We start from the raw sequence: 16,281 nt of genomic DNA on the forward strand, positions 1-16,281 counted from the left end.
TAGAGGGCATGCAGGAGGCAGTTGATCAATGATTCTCTCTCATCATTGATGTTTCTATCTCTCTCCCCCCTCCCTTCCTCTCTAAAATCAATGAAAATATATATTAAAAAAATAGCCTGGGTGACTGATCAGAACCAAATCAAATGAGAACCCAGTGGTTTTTTTTTTTTATTATTATTTCAATTTGACATTGTGGTTCCTGCAGTTTACAGACCACTGGGATTCAGGGAGAATCAGACACAGGAAATGGAAGTTAGGCAGGGCTGGTGGCACAGAATTGCTTCTGATATTAGTCACTAGCCTTTGAGCAGCTCATACTGTGGTGTCCAGAGAAGCAAACATCTTCTAGAAATTCTCCCCAAGTCTCTGACACCCACTACATGCAGGGTGGCCATGTCTTAGCTCTCTTGTTTAAAAAATACTATGTCTATCAAATATCAAGAAGTGAAGCTTGAAAACATAAAGAAGAATTTATCTAATAAAAACGTTTCTCTGTTAAGTCACTAAACAAATTAACAAAACATTGATGATAACACCTCTTTCCAAAATACAGAGTTGAATCGCCAAGGCTCCTTTCTCAGAATAATTCTTTTATTATATTTTATACACTGTTAATCTGTTCTTATAATTAAAAAGAAAAGATGTAACCAGGGAGGCTGGCTACTTCAAACATTCCAAAATCCTCAAGAGAAACAGGTGGCTACAGGCCAATTAGGTGCTGAGGGCCTGAAGGACACAGGAAGATTCATGTATCTTTAAACTCTATATGGTTCTCCTATAAGCCACTTACCTCTCTCCTTTAAGACAGAAGGGGAAGCAAAGAGGAATGCTCACAGGAACTGATGATATAACACAGTGCAGCTGCTAATGCATATGCATGTGTCATGCAAATGTCCCCAGCAGAAGCACATTCTTCAGGGTAAACCTGCAACCAGATTCAGCCACAAAAGAGTTCCCAAATGAAACTGCTGACTCCTTTTTTCCCCCTTTCTTATCAAAACACCTCAACATACATCTTACCAAGCAAAGTAAATCAAAAGAGCCACCTGGAGTTCCCGCGTCTTGCTTTTCCCTGGATATCCTGTGGGTTGCAATTTTGCAGGTCAGTTTGTGAGCTGGAGTAAGTGGCTGTGGTCCACTAAAATTCAAATAAGGACACAGGGACGGAGGTGTGACTTGGGGTGGTGCACATACAATCCAGTGCACAGGTGATGTGTTGTGGAATTGTATACCTGAAACCTGTATAATTGTGTTAACCAGTGTCACCCCAATATGTTCAGTAGAAAAGGGGGAATAAGACGTTTTGGCAATGCTTATACTAACTTTCCAAAGGCCTTATCTTTGCAAAAGAGATATTGTATATTACCAAATAATTGTGTGTGTTTTTATTTTTTTTTCCTGCCTAAAGATGCATGTTGATTATACCTTTATCAGACTATAAAAACGATCTGGGAGAACTCTCAGAGGAATGGTGAGCAATAGAACATGGTTCTCTTATCTTTATCTTTTCTATTCTTCTTTTTAGTTGATTTTTTACAGAGAGGAAGGGAGAGGGATAGAGAGTTAGAAACATCGATGAGAGAGAAACATCGATCAGCTGCCTCCTGCACACTCCCTACTGGGGATGTGCCTGCAACCAAGGCACATGCCCTTGACCAGAATCGAACCTGGGACCCTTGATTCCGCAGGCTGATGCTCTATCCATTGAGCCAAACCAGTTAGGGCATCTATTCTTGTAGTTTTAAATTTGGCAGATTCCACGAAAAGTTGATAGGAAAAGTAGATTCAAGCGAAGGACAAAAAGAGAGAGAATAAGAATCAGAAAAAAAGTGGAAGGAAGTTGGGGAGCAATCTTGTCACATTAAATGTCCCAAAGCATCAGCACAGTTAGAGCATGTAGCTGTGAATTTACTGCGACGCAGGCTTCTCCTCGCAAGGTGCTGCATACTTATTGAAAAGTTCTGTATCCCGGAATGAAAAATGTCAAACAAGAAACTTCCCCTGTTACCTGGAGGGGACGTTAACCGGTGACATGGGAGTGATTCGCTCCAACTTCTTTATGGCTGGGGGAGGGAGCTCCGCTCTGACATTTTTTTATAGGGACGTTGTCTGCTGACGCTAAGCACTTGGGAGCACCAGGCTGTTGAGATTAGAAGCGGAAAAAGGAATGAGTGTGTATCTGGGGGATTCACCCGCCTGTGTGCGCTGGGGGAGGAGAAGCAGGCTGGGCACTCTCTTTTGAAGGCGCCACTCCAGCGAAGCGCCATCCATTCTGGATGCAGTTACTTAGACTGAAATAGCGCGGCTGCAGTGCCGCCCCTCTGCGTGCTGATCGAGGAATATCTTCCTCCCTGCAGCCTGGACTTGCCTGGCCGCCCTGGAAGATCGCTTCTGAGTAGCTCAGACTCCTGTGCAGCCGCCTAGCCAGCTAAATAGTCCCTGGATTCTCTCATCCCACAGCTGTGCCCTCCAAGCAGGAGGTGCCTTCCCCCAGACCTGGGGCCCTGGGGTGCCTGGCTGAGCCTTGGAGAGCCAGGAGGGGGAAGGCCAAACCCTGGACAAGGCGGCCGGTGCCTCCTTCTCTCTTTCCGCCCGGATTCTTGGCCACAGCTTCTGTTCATTCACAGAGAACGCAGTCCATTCAAAGAGCCGGGGCTGCACACTTGAGCTCAGGCCCCGGTCTCTCTGGATAGAAGGGGCTTCGGAGGCCTCCCCTCCCATTCCACCAACTCCCCCGCCCAGGGTCAAGCCACATGAAAGACTGTATGGAGCCTGCACCTCACAGGAGCTGGTCACTGAGTCTTTTCCTTTGTTGTTTTCCTGGAAGTGAGGCGAGAATACCCGTCCTCAGGAGGAGCGAATGGTGGCCGGCACCCCCTCGCGCCCCAGGACACAGGCGATTCCTCACTCGCATCTGGCGGCTGCTCGGCCGCTGGCTTCGCGGCTCATATACATATTTCGAGGGGGAGGCCTGGCGGCTGCTTCTTCGCCAGGTCAATGTGTTAATTAAAAGTTGGTCCGAGTTGGTCAGCATGCATTCCCAGATGTGCCGAACAGCATGCAATTAACACATAAGGCACATCTTTTTGAAGAGACCAGAATGGCAACCACCCTCCCCCCAAAGAAACCCCACCCCATCCCCGCCCTCGCCCTTGGCATGAAATAGTCACTGCAAAGAAGGGAAAAGACATTAAGAGACAATTAAATGTGGGCCGCTGATGGGGGGGGGGGGGATTCCCCGAAATCTATAGATTTCAAAAATAAATAGCAAATTGATTTTTTAGAAGGAAGTGCAGGCACAAGATCCATGTCCCCGCGTTCCCACCCCATGTATATTAAACAGCCGGTGAGCGGCTGGCCACGGCGGTGTGGTGACCAGGAGTGCTGGAGTCCCTGCGCCCCCACTCACCCCCTGCAATGGCTGAGAGCAGGAGGGGGATGGGGATGGGGGCTCAGGCAGCCAGATTGGTTTTGCACCCAGGGATAATTACGGGCCGGCGTCCTGTGTATTTTTAGAAGTGCAGGGGAAGAGAGTGTGTGTGGTGGCAGCGCCATTCTAGATAAAATATGCTCATATGAAGAGTAAAAGCAGTGTCCTCAGTGCCAGCGGAGGACCTGGTCCGATTCCTCTTGCCCTTGCTGCCCCTGCCGGCTCCACCTCCCCCAGTTTCTACCTGAGTCACCCCCTTACACCGGGTCCTCCGGCCCGGCCTGCATGAGTCAGTTTGTTTCTAATTGTATTTTAATTCAGGTTGATTCATTTAATTGGCCACTTCTCAGAGCCAAACCAAGAACCCCATCTATTAGCGCCTGCATTGTGTTCTCTCTCCCCTCTCCCCTCTCCCCTCTCCCCTCTCCCTGGTCCCCTCTCCCCTCTCCAGACTCTCCCCTCTCCCCCTCCCCCTCTCCCCTCTCCCCTCTCCCTCTCCCCTCTCCCCTCTCCCCTCTCCCCTCTCCCCTCTCCCCTCTCCCCTCTCCAGACTCTCCCCTCTCCCCCCTCCCCCTCTCCCCTCTGCCCTCTCCCCTCTCCTCTGTAACTTCCTCACTTCCCAGAGCTTGCAGAAGCCAGAAAGGACTTGGTGCCCAGTTGGGGACTTTGACACCAATATGGGCCACAGAATCAACTTTTGGGTGATCATCCTAGACTTGTGTCTTTAGATGGTTTAGTTTCAGGCATGACAGGTGATTCCATCCCCAACACCACCTTTCTAACCAACCAATTGAAAGTGTCCTATGGAAAGGGCGTGCCTTATTTATGACACCCAATGAAGCAAATAATGGATTTGGCAGTCTCTTGGCTATTCATCTGCTCCTTCTGGAATCCTGGGTTTGAGGGAGCGATGGATAGTGATGGACGGGGAGAAAAACAGAGAGAGAGAGAAAGAGAGGCAGGAGGGGGGCGCTAGGTAGAGAAGGGGTTGGCTGCAGATGCTTAGAAACGCATCAGATTTGTTGAGCATCAGCTTGAAGAAGGCAGTCGGAGCCGTGATTTCAATGTGGGCAGCATCATTGTTAACTAGTGTCCACCAACTCCCCCAGCCCCCTTTGCCTTCCTGCTGCTGCCTTCTTTGCTCCCTTTGGTAGGGTACAGAAGGTGAATAATGAAACCATTCTGCTAATAGTTTATGAGCCATGAGATTGGAAATGTATATGGATAGAACAGAGCACCAGACTAAAACCAGTGGAAAGAAGCGCCAGGCTTGGCGGAGAAAGCCGCCGTGTCCTCTCTCCCCAGCCTGGAGCGGAAGGGGAATGGCGGGGATGAGATTGCCTGGTGCCTCTCCCCTGTGTCCCAGGGCAGCGGGTGGCCCCTTCTCCCCCAGCCCCTCACCCAGCTTGAGGGGCTGGAGCAGGAGGGAGATGGATTGGGGCGATGGCGAGATAGCGCTCCGGAGATAATCGTTATCCCCAGGATTTTCTCCCAGTGATGGGATCTAAAAAGATCTATCACCCCCGGCCTCCTCCCCCAGGCAGCAAACAATAGACTTGAACTTCACTCTGAAGACAGCCAAGGGGATGCTGCGCTTTGTCATTTTGTCCCCATAGGGCCTGTTCCCCCAGTACAAACACCCAGAACCTTTGAGAAACGCTGCAAGCACCGATTTGACCCTCACATTGGGCTGGCAAGCAGGTTCACACCCTCTTTCTTTTGGGGGTGACTGTCATTGCAAAGCCTGAGCTCCAGAGGTGGGAAGAGGGACACATGGGGGGGGGGGAGGTGTGCCTGGAGTGAAAGGTGAGGCACTGTCCTGGACCCACTCTTCCAGCCCACAGAGGGGCCGAGAAGCCAGAGTAAATCCTCAAAGCGAGCTGACACAGTGGCCCCAAGCCAATGGCCCAGGAGAGACTGCCCCACAGCTGGCCCTGCATCTGGGAGAGGTCCAGGTGGGCTGGGTTGGAGGCACCGGCTCAGGGCTCCCCAGCAGGGACCGCAGCAGAGAGGGGAGGCCAGGCAGGCATGTAGCACAGGGAGCGCTGGCCCTGGAGCTGCTCTGGGCTGGTGTAGGGGGCACCCCGCAGGGTGCAGGTCCCTGGGAAGCAAGGGAAGCCCCACTGTTTGCCAACCTGAGTACTGGGGGGTGGGGGGCTGCCAAGGATGCCTGCCTGCCAGCTGGAGCCAGTGGCGCCTGGGGCGGTGGGCGCAGCCCTCAGGGAGTCCTCTCTGCTGCTGTCCCCCTCCCCGCCCGGCCCCGCCCCGCTGGCACCTCTGCCTTTTTGTCTCCTTCCAGGCTTGGCTGGATTCTGGGGACAACAAATAACTTTTCCGTGTCCGGGGTAACTGATAGGAAGTAGTAGAGGACGTGCCTGTGCAGTGTACGCCCCGCACCCCAGCTTCACAGGGGAGTCTCTTTGATTTTCTCTGGGTGTGGGGAGGCGAGGTATTTGATATTTCCGTTTATGGAGGGGCCGGTGGTGTTGGGCCAGGGTAAGCAGTGGTTCTCGGGCTCCCCCTCCCTCCTCAACTAGGGCGGCCTTTAGGCCCCTGAGCCCCCTCCCAGGCCTGGCGTGGGGGATGGAGCCTTTCAGGAGAGCAGTGCAGCCCCTCACCTGCTGACCCTCACCTGCAGCCCCTCACCCACAGCCTCCCCAGACCTGCTGACCCTCACACACAGCCTCCCCCCACCTGCTGACCCTCACCTGCAGCCTCCTCCTACCTGCAACCCCTCACCTGCCCAGCCCCAAATCTCTCCAACCCCCACACCCACCCGACTGTTAATTCTGTTGCCCTTGGTTTCATCGAGGCAGCAGGATAAATCCAGCGAAGTGAACTCCCAAGGTGGGGAGCTGGGAGTGGGCGCAGTGTCTGTGTTGTGGGGGGTGGGGGTGGGGTTGGCGGTAGTTTTTGAGAAAGCGCCTAGAATGGACATGAAAGCTGAGCTAACCTAATTCTCACCCTGGCTCTGGTTCAAGGCGAGAGGGAGGGTGAACAGTCAGTGGTGTTCAGGACTCCGGTTCAGATAGACCCTACCTGGAGGACAGCACGGGTGTGTGAGGGGGGGAGAGGGAGGGAGGGTTGGCCCTGGGGGGCTGGTGAGGAGGTCCCAGGGCACCATCCGGCAGGACACGCTTTCCAGGCAGAGGGAGAGCTGGTGGCCCCTTGGCTAGCGGGGACACCCTGATGTGCGCCCTCGCTCTTCAGGCTAGGTAGGGCCCGAGGTCCAAATCCAGTTGCTGAGAGGGGCATTTGCTGGCCCTGGAGGGTTGCTGTTGCCCCTGGGAAAGGACCCCCGCACTCGGGAACTCCCTCGAGCCTTCTGTCTTCCCATTAACTCAGGGCTACCTCTATTTCCGTCCTGGATGTTGAAGAAAACCCCAAATCCTGGCAGCTTCCCACTTCCCCTTGGTTGCTGGCTCCCGGAATCACAGGGGAAAGCCAGTTGCGTGCCCCCCTCTGCCTCCTCGCCCCTGCAGCCCAGCCTCGGAGCCCGCAGCTCTCCTGGGTCTTTGCCCCTCCTGCCTGCTGAGGCAGTGCCATGCCCGCATGGGGGTGTCAGTGGGGCGTAGAGGAGCCCAGGTAAATGGATGGGGAGGGTCCAGGTGCAGAGTGCCAGCCCCTGCAAAACATAACTAAACTGTAAATCCTAATACAGTGACATCCCAGCCCTCTGGGTGGTCCCTTCCCAAATCCTGCTGGGAGAGCGGGACGGTGGTGTTAGGGTGGATCAGAAAAGGGGATCCCGCGCACATGCACGCCCTCTCCTCTCATTTGTTAGTTGATTCCGCCTAAAAGTTGGCTATTTATAGGCTACACTCAGCCAGCCGCCAGAGTCCGCGAGGCCGCTGGAGTCTCCGCGCCGCTTCCCGGTGAGAAGTGAGAGCCGTCCCCGCGGCCCCTCGGTGCCTCTGGACAGTGTCCTGCGACTGACTTGGTTTTGTTTCTGCCCACACACCGCGGGCAGCCGGGGAGAAGATCGCGGGGAGCCCCAAAAGGACCCACCAGTCCGACCATGTGAGTCCGCACTGACCCCTCTCGCCTCTCCCCTCCGCTCTGCTCCGCCCACGCGGGCTGGTGGACACTGGGGAGGCGCAGCCAGCCCGCGGCCATCCACGCCCCCGAGGCTGGCCTCGACCTGTCCCTCTGCCCCTCTAACCCACTGACCTCCAGCTCCTTTCTTTTCCCTCCCTCTTTGATCTCTCCCTTGGCGTTCCCTATTTCCGTGCGCCTGAAACCCTCCTGCTCTCAACTTGCAGTGGAGTTTGCATCTGGTCACAGAAAGAGACCAGACTGGCATTTACGTAGGAGGCGGGGTGGGCCCGGGCTTGTGTGTTTCCGAAAGAAAACTGCGGGGCTGGGGGCTGGTGGCTGGGGGCGGGGGGGGGGGGGGGCGGGGGCCTGGAGCCTGGCCCTGACCTGGGGGAGGAGGGCGGGCGCATTTGCAGAGATCTTTCCTTCTGCCCTGGCACCATCTACGGGCAGGGAAGGCAGGGCTGGAAGCCTCGCCATCTGGGGCCAGCCCTCTGCGGTGCAGGGACAGATGTCTCCATCAGAAGCTCAGCTCCGCCCTGGGTGGAGAGGAGAGGGAGACGCAGGCGTGGGCTGAAGCTGGCCGGGAAAGAGGGCCAGGTTCCTAAATTTGCGCCTTTTCCCAGAGCCGCTTCGAGCAGGACGCGCTTGCGGAGATGGCAAAGGTGCGAGCGAATCGCGGCGGTCCGGGGCCTTGACCTTGGCCTCCTTTTCCGAGTGGCAGAGCCTTAGATGACACTGCTGTGTTTTGGCACTGAGACCTCAAAGCGGCGGGCAGCAGGGCAGGCTATTGGCAGGTTCCGGAACCGAGCGAGGGGTGCGCTCTGGTGCGCGCGTCAGTGGAGTGCATGCGAAAGGGCTGTGCGCGCCCTTCTGCGGCGGCCAGGCAGGCATTTTCGCGGGGCCTGAAAGGCGCGCAAGGTGGTTCAAACCACCCTTTCCCCCAGAGTCGAGGCAGGACATTTGGGAAGGGACCAGAGAAGACTGCAATTGAAAATAACCCGGGACTTGGAAGCGTTTTGGCAGAAGAGCAGAGCCCCAAGGTGGAGGTAGAGAACTGCGACCTGGCGCGTGCGCGGGGCCCTGTACCATCCCCAGATTAACTTCTTACCCGCCACCAGTGTCTCTTCTCAGAGTGGATGTCGCAGTTGGAATTCCCCAAGCGCCCAGTTGCCGCTGTGGGTAGACTGGTGGGGAGGGAAGACCCAGCATGGTCGGTCTCAGTGCCCCAGAGAGGGGGGCCTTCCTTTCTGGGGTGTGAGCACCTCGTTCCAGTCACAGCATCCAGCATCCAGCATCCAGGGAGGGGTCTGCTTCACTCCCGAGCTCACACTACTGGGGGAGTCTGGTTCTGATGGGATGGGGCCGCTCCTACCTGGCCCAGAGCTGTCCAGATTCTCATCCCCATGGCACCAACGGGCTTTCAAACATTCAGCTGCCAAGTTCAAAGCAGAAGCAAGTTTCTGCTCCCATCCCTGGGCTGCACGCGGGGTTATGAGCAGATGTTGGTCTTAGTTCAGCTCTATAGCCCCAAACAGGAGGCAGGGATCCAGGAATGTCAGAACTCCCTCCCCCACCCCTGTTCCCTGACAGTAAATGCCTCTCAGCTCTCTTGCCAGGTGTTAGTCTGAGCATGTAGTCTTTTAGTAAATCCCAAGAGGAAGAAAAGGAAGGAAGGAGAGAAGGAGTAAAAAAAAAAGATGTAAGTTAAGAGGAAATGAGGGAAAAGATGGTAAATGAGGTAAAAGGAAAGGTTGGTAAAAAAAAAAAAAAAGAATGACCTCTAGCTAACTTTTTCCTCCTTGTCCCCCTTGAGAGGAAAATGGTGTTTTCGGAGCCATGGAATTTGCCCAAGAACAAAGCCTTCCCCAAGTTCTCTGGCCATGGCGGGTAGTGGATGCCTGTCGGGGCACATGAACTAACTTGCTTCTCAGATCCCCAGTTCCAGACCCCCCAGCCACGTGCAAACACCTGTCTCCCCCCCCACTCCCCCCTTCTACCCCAGGCTTCATTCAGGAGCTGGTCAAAGACCCCAGAAGGCCTAGGGCCCCCTCTGCACCCCCTGCAAGAGATTCTGTTCAGCCTGGCATCGGGCTGGGAGGTGGGCGCAGGGAGCCAGGCTGGGCACTTGGTGCTCCCTTAGGTCGCTCTGCTTTTAGGCATCTGCTAGTCTCTGGTGGGATCTTAGAACTTGGGAGCTTCCTGGGCTCAGTGAAAGCAAATGCACTTGCCTGGAGCTCTGGGTAGCTCTCCACACCTCTGCTGCTCTCAACCCTGCTGTGCCCCACCCCCACCCTTCCGGTCCTCCCTCCTGCCAGCAGGTTCTTTCTGTTCTGTCCTTAGTGTCCTACTGCCTGGCCTCCGGCCACTCTGGGGCTTTACCTGCAGGTGGGACTCTCGGTGGGAGCACCTTGCAGTCCCTTCCTCGGTGTGAGTAAAGATGACATCCCACCATCCAGACAAATCTAGGGAACTCACTTGGTATGTATGGAAGGAGAAGAGGGCAGAGAAAGGGGGCCTGTTTGTTTCCAAATGAACTAGTGCAAGGGAGAGAAACTCCCAACTCTCTCCAAAATAGCTTCTATTTTCAAGACACTCGGGCAAGTGGCAGGACAAGGGACTGTCCTTTTACAAATCCTTCAGGTCTGTGACTGTCTAGAAGCCCCGAGAAGAGGGATGAGAGGTACACAGTGCAGGAGAGTTGGGCAGAAGCGGCCACCTGTGCCACCTGTGAGCGGGCCCTGCTCTTCTTTGATGCTGTAAACTTAATGAGGTTATGGCTGTAAACAGGGGTCACCGTTTTAGGAAGAATCAGCATAAACACCTGACCGGCCCTAAGTCGCGCTTTTCGTTTTGAGCTGCTGTGTCACCAGGGATGGGGTGATCAGCTTGAACCACCCCAGACCAAGAGAGGTGCATGAGCGAGTCCCTGTCTTCTCAAGCCTCACCTCCACCCCCTTGGCCCCCATGCTGTCCTCTCTGCAGTGTGGCTGGGCCATCAGGGGACTAAGATGGCATGAGAAGCAACCCCGTCACCCCTCGCCCTTTCCCCAGCTGGACCTCTGGCTTGGAAAAGAATTGCTCTGCTGGTGTGTATGGCAGGAAAAGACAATGGCCACTTTTCTGAAAGCTGGAGCAATTGCCTTCCATACCCCCTCAATCTTCCAGCTGTGGGCTGATTCCTAAGCTGCGTGTCCTTATAGAGACTTCCCTTCCTGAGAAGTGAGAGCTTGAAGGAGCTGAGTACAGTCTCCTTCCAGGATCTCATTTCATGATTAAGTTTATAGCATATCTGGGCAAAGAGCTGAGGCCTGAAAGGGAGGGAATGAGGGAGAACCCAGAAAAGAACAGTGACTCTGTTAGAAAAGGAATGCCCACGCTTTCCTTATATGTCTCACCGATGAAACTCCATTTTCCCCTAAAGAGAAGTAATCGAGTCCTCAGCTTCTGTGAGTATTTTCACGCATGTTCAGATGTATACACTGGGCCGGGCATCTTTCGAACCTGGCCATTGAATACAGGTGCTACCTGCTAAGTCTTCTGTGCATGCTTCTACCTGACTTGACTCTGACTTGAAACACTGCACAAGCGTTTATTTTCATCAAGTTCTTGTTCACCTTCAACAGGTTGGTTTCAGTATTTCTCAAGTTTCCTTACAATAACAGGGCATGAGCCAGATAGGGCAGCCTCATGGGACAGGATTATTTGCTCTGCAATTCTCCAGATAGTTCTAGCTAAAACCACCCCTGCTTTCACCTAACCGAGACACATACTTGAGACGAAAGTGAGTGTCATTTTTTTAAACCGGAATTATTCAAATATTTGATTTTTTTTTCTTTCTGCCTGTTTGGGATAAACTTGGTCATATGAACATTTAAATAGACACGTCATAAAAGATAAACATGACTTTTTATGTAGAAATTGTCTTTGAGATTTAGAAAAAGGAACTCGGGTATATAATATAATTTCAGGACATTGTATCTTTGAAATTCATCGCCAACTAGATTTATGATCAGAACTTTCCATTACCTTCGGCATGCTTGTTTAGGATTAGGTCCTCTGGTGTAACCGAATCTGCCATCAACCGCTTAACAAGTACATGTTCAAATGAGATGTTTTCCAAATGTAAACCGTTTTCAACATTTGCCTTTGTATAACCTGGTTGGCAGGCAATTTTGCAGCCCAGAAAAATTAAGGTTGAAGCATAGAGTATATTCTACAGACCCATTTATATAGCCTCTGTTTTATTGTTAACATTTTAGTAGTGACCCATGTATATAACCTCTGTTAAGATTATCGTAATTAAAAAGACATTTATTTTCAGGAGGAAATATGTCTTTGTTTGGGGGGAGGCTTATTGAATAATTAGTTTTCCTCCAGTGTTCTTTCTTTTTCTTTTTTTAAAAATAGAATTTATTGGGGTAATATTGGTTCACAAAATTATACAGGTTTCAAGTGTACAATAAAACACCATCTGCCCACTGCACCCTGTGCCCATTGCCCCAAGCAAAGCCTCATTCAGTCCCCATTTGCCCCTCTTTACCTACCTTCAGCCAGCCCCCACCCCCTTTTCCTCTGGCCGTCCTCACACCATAGTCTGTGTCTGTGTGTTATGTATATATGTTTTTTGGCTAATCTCTTTGCCTTTTTTCATCCATCCATTCCCCTCCCCTCTGACAGCTGTCGGTCTATTCCAAGTCTCCATGCCTCTTTCATTTTTGTTCATCAGTTCATTTTGTTCATCAGTTTATTTTGTTCATTAGATTCCACATGTAAGTGAGATCACATGGTACTTGTCTTCCTCTGACTGGCTTATTCTATCAGATATATCATAGTTTCCTGTTTGCTTATGTAAATGAAGGGACGATTCAAATGACTGATTTATGACAAATCCTATCCCTCCTCACACAGAGTTATCAATAATCTATTATTTAAAAATAAACATGTACTATCCTTTGGAAGGGAGAAGGATCTCAAGGTATTCATTCACCAGTGATGCCCATGGTCAGCAAACCGCGGCTCGTGAGCCACATGTGGCTCTTTGGCCCCTTGAGTGTGGCTCTTCCACAAAATACCACGTGCGGGCGCACACATACAGTGCGATTGAAACTTGGTGGTCCATGCGCAGAAGTCGGTATTTTGTGGAAGAGCCGGTATTTTGTGGAAGAGCCACACTCAAGGGGCCAAAGAGCCACATGTGGCTCGCGAGCCGTGGTTTGCCGAGCCACAGTTTGCCGACCACTGGGCTAGACTGTTGACAAGAAATGTTTGGAAGGGGAGATGAGATGTAACATCAGAAAAGTTGAACTTTTGGCTGGCAATGTGACAAGCCGAAAATGCATTGAAGAGCAAAGGCCTAATGATAAATGACCCCATGAAATAAAGGGAATAGGGACAACTTGTCAGCCAGCCATGCACCTCCTAAAGGTGGCATTTCACTGCTTAGGATCAGCTGGGAGATATGCTGTGTGACGCTACTTAGCATGGGAAGAAGAAGCTTCTTGCTTTCCCTACTTGAGGTTTAAGCTGGTATTATTTTACTTTTTTTGAATATGGTATAATTCCAGATACTACAAAATTTGGCATTTAAACCATTTGAAGGCCTATGGTGTGAATGGCTTTTTACTACATTCACAATGATGTGTAACCATCACCACCACTTAAGTCCATAATGTTGTCATCCCCAAAGGAAACCCTGTACCATTAAGCAGTCATTCCCCATGGTTTGCCTGTTCTGGATACTTGATAACTTAAATAATTTAACATTTGGCTTTTTGCGTCTGGTGTCTTTCACTCAGCATAATATTATCAAGGGTCATTCCTGTTGTAATATATGTCATGACTTCATTTCTCATATTTATGATGGCTGAGTAATATGCAATTTTATGGATATATCACCTTTTGTTTATATACTCCTCAGTTGATAGACATTTGGGTTTTGTTTTTTTTTTCTACTTTTTGGGCTATTATGAATAAGGCTGCTAGGAACATCCATGTATAGGTCTTGTTTGAGCATACATTTTCAGATCTATTGGTTATCTTCCTAGGAGTGGAATTGCTGGGTAAAATCATAACTCTATGTTTAACTGTTTGAGGAATCACCATACTGCTTTCCACAGTGGCTGTACCGTTTTATAACCATATGTGTGGGGGTTCTGACTTCTCCACATCTTTGCCAGCATTTATTTTATTTTCCATTAAAAAAATTATAGCCATACTAGTGGATGTAAGAGGTACTGCCCTGTGGTTTTGTTTGTGTATTTTGAATGACTAATGATGCAAAGCATCCTTTTGTGTGCTTATTGGGCATTTAAATATCTCCTTTGGAGAAATGTCTCTTCATGGTCTTTGCCGATTGTTTAATTGGGTTGTTTATATTTTCATTGTTGAATTGAAGATTGGACCTTTATCAGATATGTGATTGCAAATATTTATATTTTCTCCCAGTCTCTGGATTTTTCACTGTCTTGATAATGCCCTACAGTTCATGAAAATTTTTTATTTTTGATAAAGTCCAGTTTAACAGTAGTTGTTTTAATCATTCATCAGATTAAACACAAAACAAAACATTAAAGTGCCAAACTTTAAAAAGAGAAAAGACTTTTGTAATGTCCAGATGACGACTTTATCAAATACAGATTATCAGGGACTACCTAAGGGTTTTGCTGTTGTTCAAGAAAAGGAAACGGCTAGTGTTACCTTAACTTTGACCTCGAAGAAGCCCTAGGTTATTCAGATAAGTTGTCACCCCAGGTGAATGCGATCTTTTATCTCAAGATGACAATAGTTGAGTGTGTGTTTTTAAATTATCACTATCAAATTCATCTACCAAGAAATTTCAAATAGCCTCCCATGTTTAAATAACATTAAGGATCTGCTTTAAACCAACAACAACCAGGAAGATGGAAAGGTTGACAGGGCGTCCCTCACTTAGCCATGTCTAACCCAGCCACACACAGGCCTGTGTGTCAGCTGATATACTTGTAAGGTTCCTGGGAGAAAGATCTTGGAGTCAGGCACAAGAGAAACTAAATCATTGCAAAATATGTGACAAAACAAAAATTAGGAAAGCAGTAAGACTATAAATGGACAGTATTGGATGTAAAGGCTTTGCCTGTTCTCTCAAATTGGCTGTTTTGGGGCAATTGATTTATGAATTAAAAAATAACCAAACAATGGTTGAATCAGATCTTCATCTTATTTAATTATTTGGCTATTGAGTAAGAAGGCTTATGGTGAACACTGATTAGACGTCTCTCATTCCACCCATCAGAAGTCTTGGGTAGATTCTGCATCTGTCATTTTATGGGGTGTACTATTGGGCAACTCCCTTGACACGTTCTAAGTGTCCATGTGCAGACCTCCTGCACAAGCCACATGCTCAGCTGTCATCCCAATTTTTGAACAGAGGTTAATTATTATTAATGAGGATGCTTGATACACAAGAACCTTACTTTTGTAAAGATACAGATGGTAACCAAAGCATTTACTCCAGAGATTTGCCCACTCCAAAGGGAAGAATCCATTTTTTGAAGGCCTGGTACCAAGCAGATGAAATACTGTAACACTCGGTGTGTAGTGGCCAATGCCACATAGCTTGGCCCTCTCTACGATTTGGCCAATACTGTGTCATGAGTTCGAGCCAGATGTTCTGTGGAACAGATCACCTGACTGATTGGCATGGATGAGCCCAGCACAATGGGTCCACTCCTGGTTTCCATGTTTTTAAATAATCAGCAGAAACCCTTCGTGTGTCGAACTAAAATAGCTCTGAGTTTAATGATTCATTGCACAGTGTGTATCAAGTACCTGCTAGGGTTTGGGGCAGATTTTACAAATGCTTTCTCATTATACAAACCTACGATGTGGATAGAGAGGTAGCTAGCTAGTGGGTAGGATAAGAGACCATTTATGAACCCCACAGGGATGGAAAGTGAGGTTAGAGATTACTGCCCTTGACCTCACAAGTAGTGAGGGTGCAGATCCCAGCCTTGAGCCCAAGCTTTTGATATCACGTCAAGGGCTCCTCTTCTACGACGTCTCTTGATCAGCATTTCAGAGAGTGGGTTCCACCTGAACACCTACAGCAGAATGGCCTGGGATATGTGTGTACAATGCAGAGTCCTTGGCCCTGCTCTAGAAATACTGAATTCCTAGGACTCATCATGTTAATAGTTCTCTCCAAAGCTTTTTATACACACTAAATTTTAAGCATAGCTGGTCTCAATACTAAAAAAAAAAATCTGAAAATATTTGATTAGGTTAATTTGACACGAAGAAAAGATAGACCGAGAAGCATAGGGAGAACAATAAATGCCAATGCACTCTTAATAGTTCTCTTACAAATTGGGGTTTCAATAAGAGATTCATAGGGGTCGATGCATTTGGGGAAGTTGTCTTATTTGTGGTATTCTGTAGAAGTAAGATGTTTTTATCACATAGCTTTATCAAGCGTATTCTGTGGGGCCCTATGTCCATGGATGGCCCGCATCTGCAGCCCTGGTGTACATGTGGGGTGTATTATAAAAAGGAAATCCCACTGCATCTCTACCCCCAGGGTAGGTTTGCTCTGACTTTAAATAACTGGTGTCCGGGCTGTCTTCAGAGGTTGGATTGGTGTGAACTTGAACATGGAGGGGATCCTGGGTGTGTCTCTGGTTTCTCGGCTGTTAAGGAGGAATAATTGTTTCAGGATCCTCCACACATATGAGGCCATCGGGGCTCATTTGGTGTGTGTTGAACATCTTAGTGGGGGACCCATGTCAGTCCCCCCACACGGAAGGCTATGTATTATCTGAGGGACACCAGCCTTTGGC

At 49.8% G+C, this 16,281-nt stretch overlaps 1 protein-coding gene across 2 annotated transcripts in view; it reads left to right on the forward strand.

Moving 5' to 3' along the window:
* The first annotated feature begins 7,271 nt into the window (after positions 1 to 7,271).
* The window catches only part of ESRRG (estrogen related receptor gamma), a 460,187-nt gene continuing 451,177 nt past the window's right edge, over positions 7,272 to 16,281 (forward strand). For both annotated transcript variants that reach the window (XM_036354663.1, XM_036354656.1), the window contains exon 1: positions 7,272 to 7,450. Coding sequence is in view for 1 of the 2 variants with exons in the window: in XM_036354656.1 (XP_036210549.1) it covers positions 7,449 to 7,450 (2 nt within the window). In the remaining variant the exon portion in view is untranslated. The remainder of the gene's footprint in view (positions 7,451 to 16,281) is intronic.

This window comes from Myotis myotis, unplaced genomic scaffold (genome assembly GCF_014108235.1).
Source record: "Myotis myotis isolate mMyoMyo1 unplaced genomic scaffold, mMyoMyo1.p scaffold_m19_p_21, whole genome shotgun sequence".
NCBI classification, from domain to species: Eukaryota; Metazoa; Chordata; class Mammalia; order Chiroptera; family Vespertilionidae; genus Myotis; species Myotis myotis.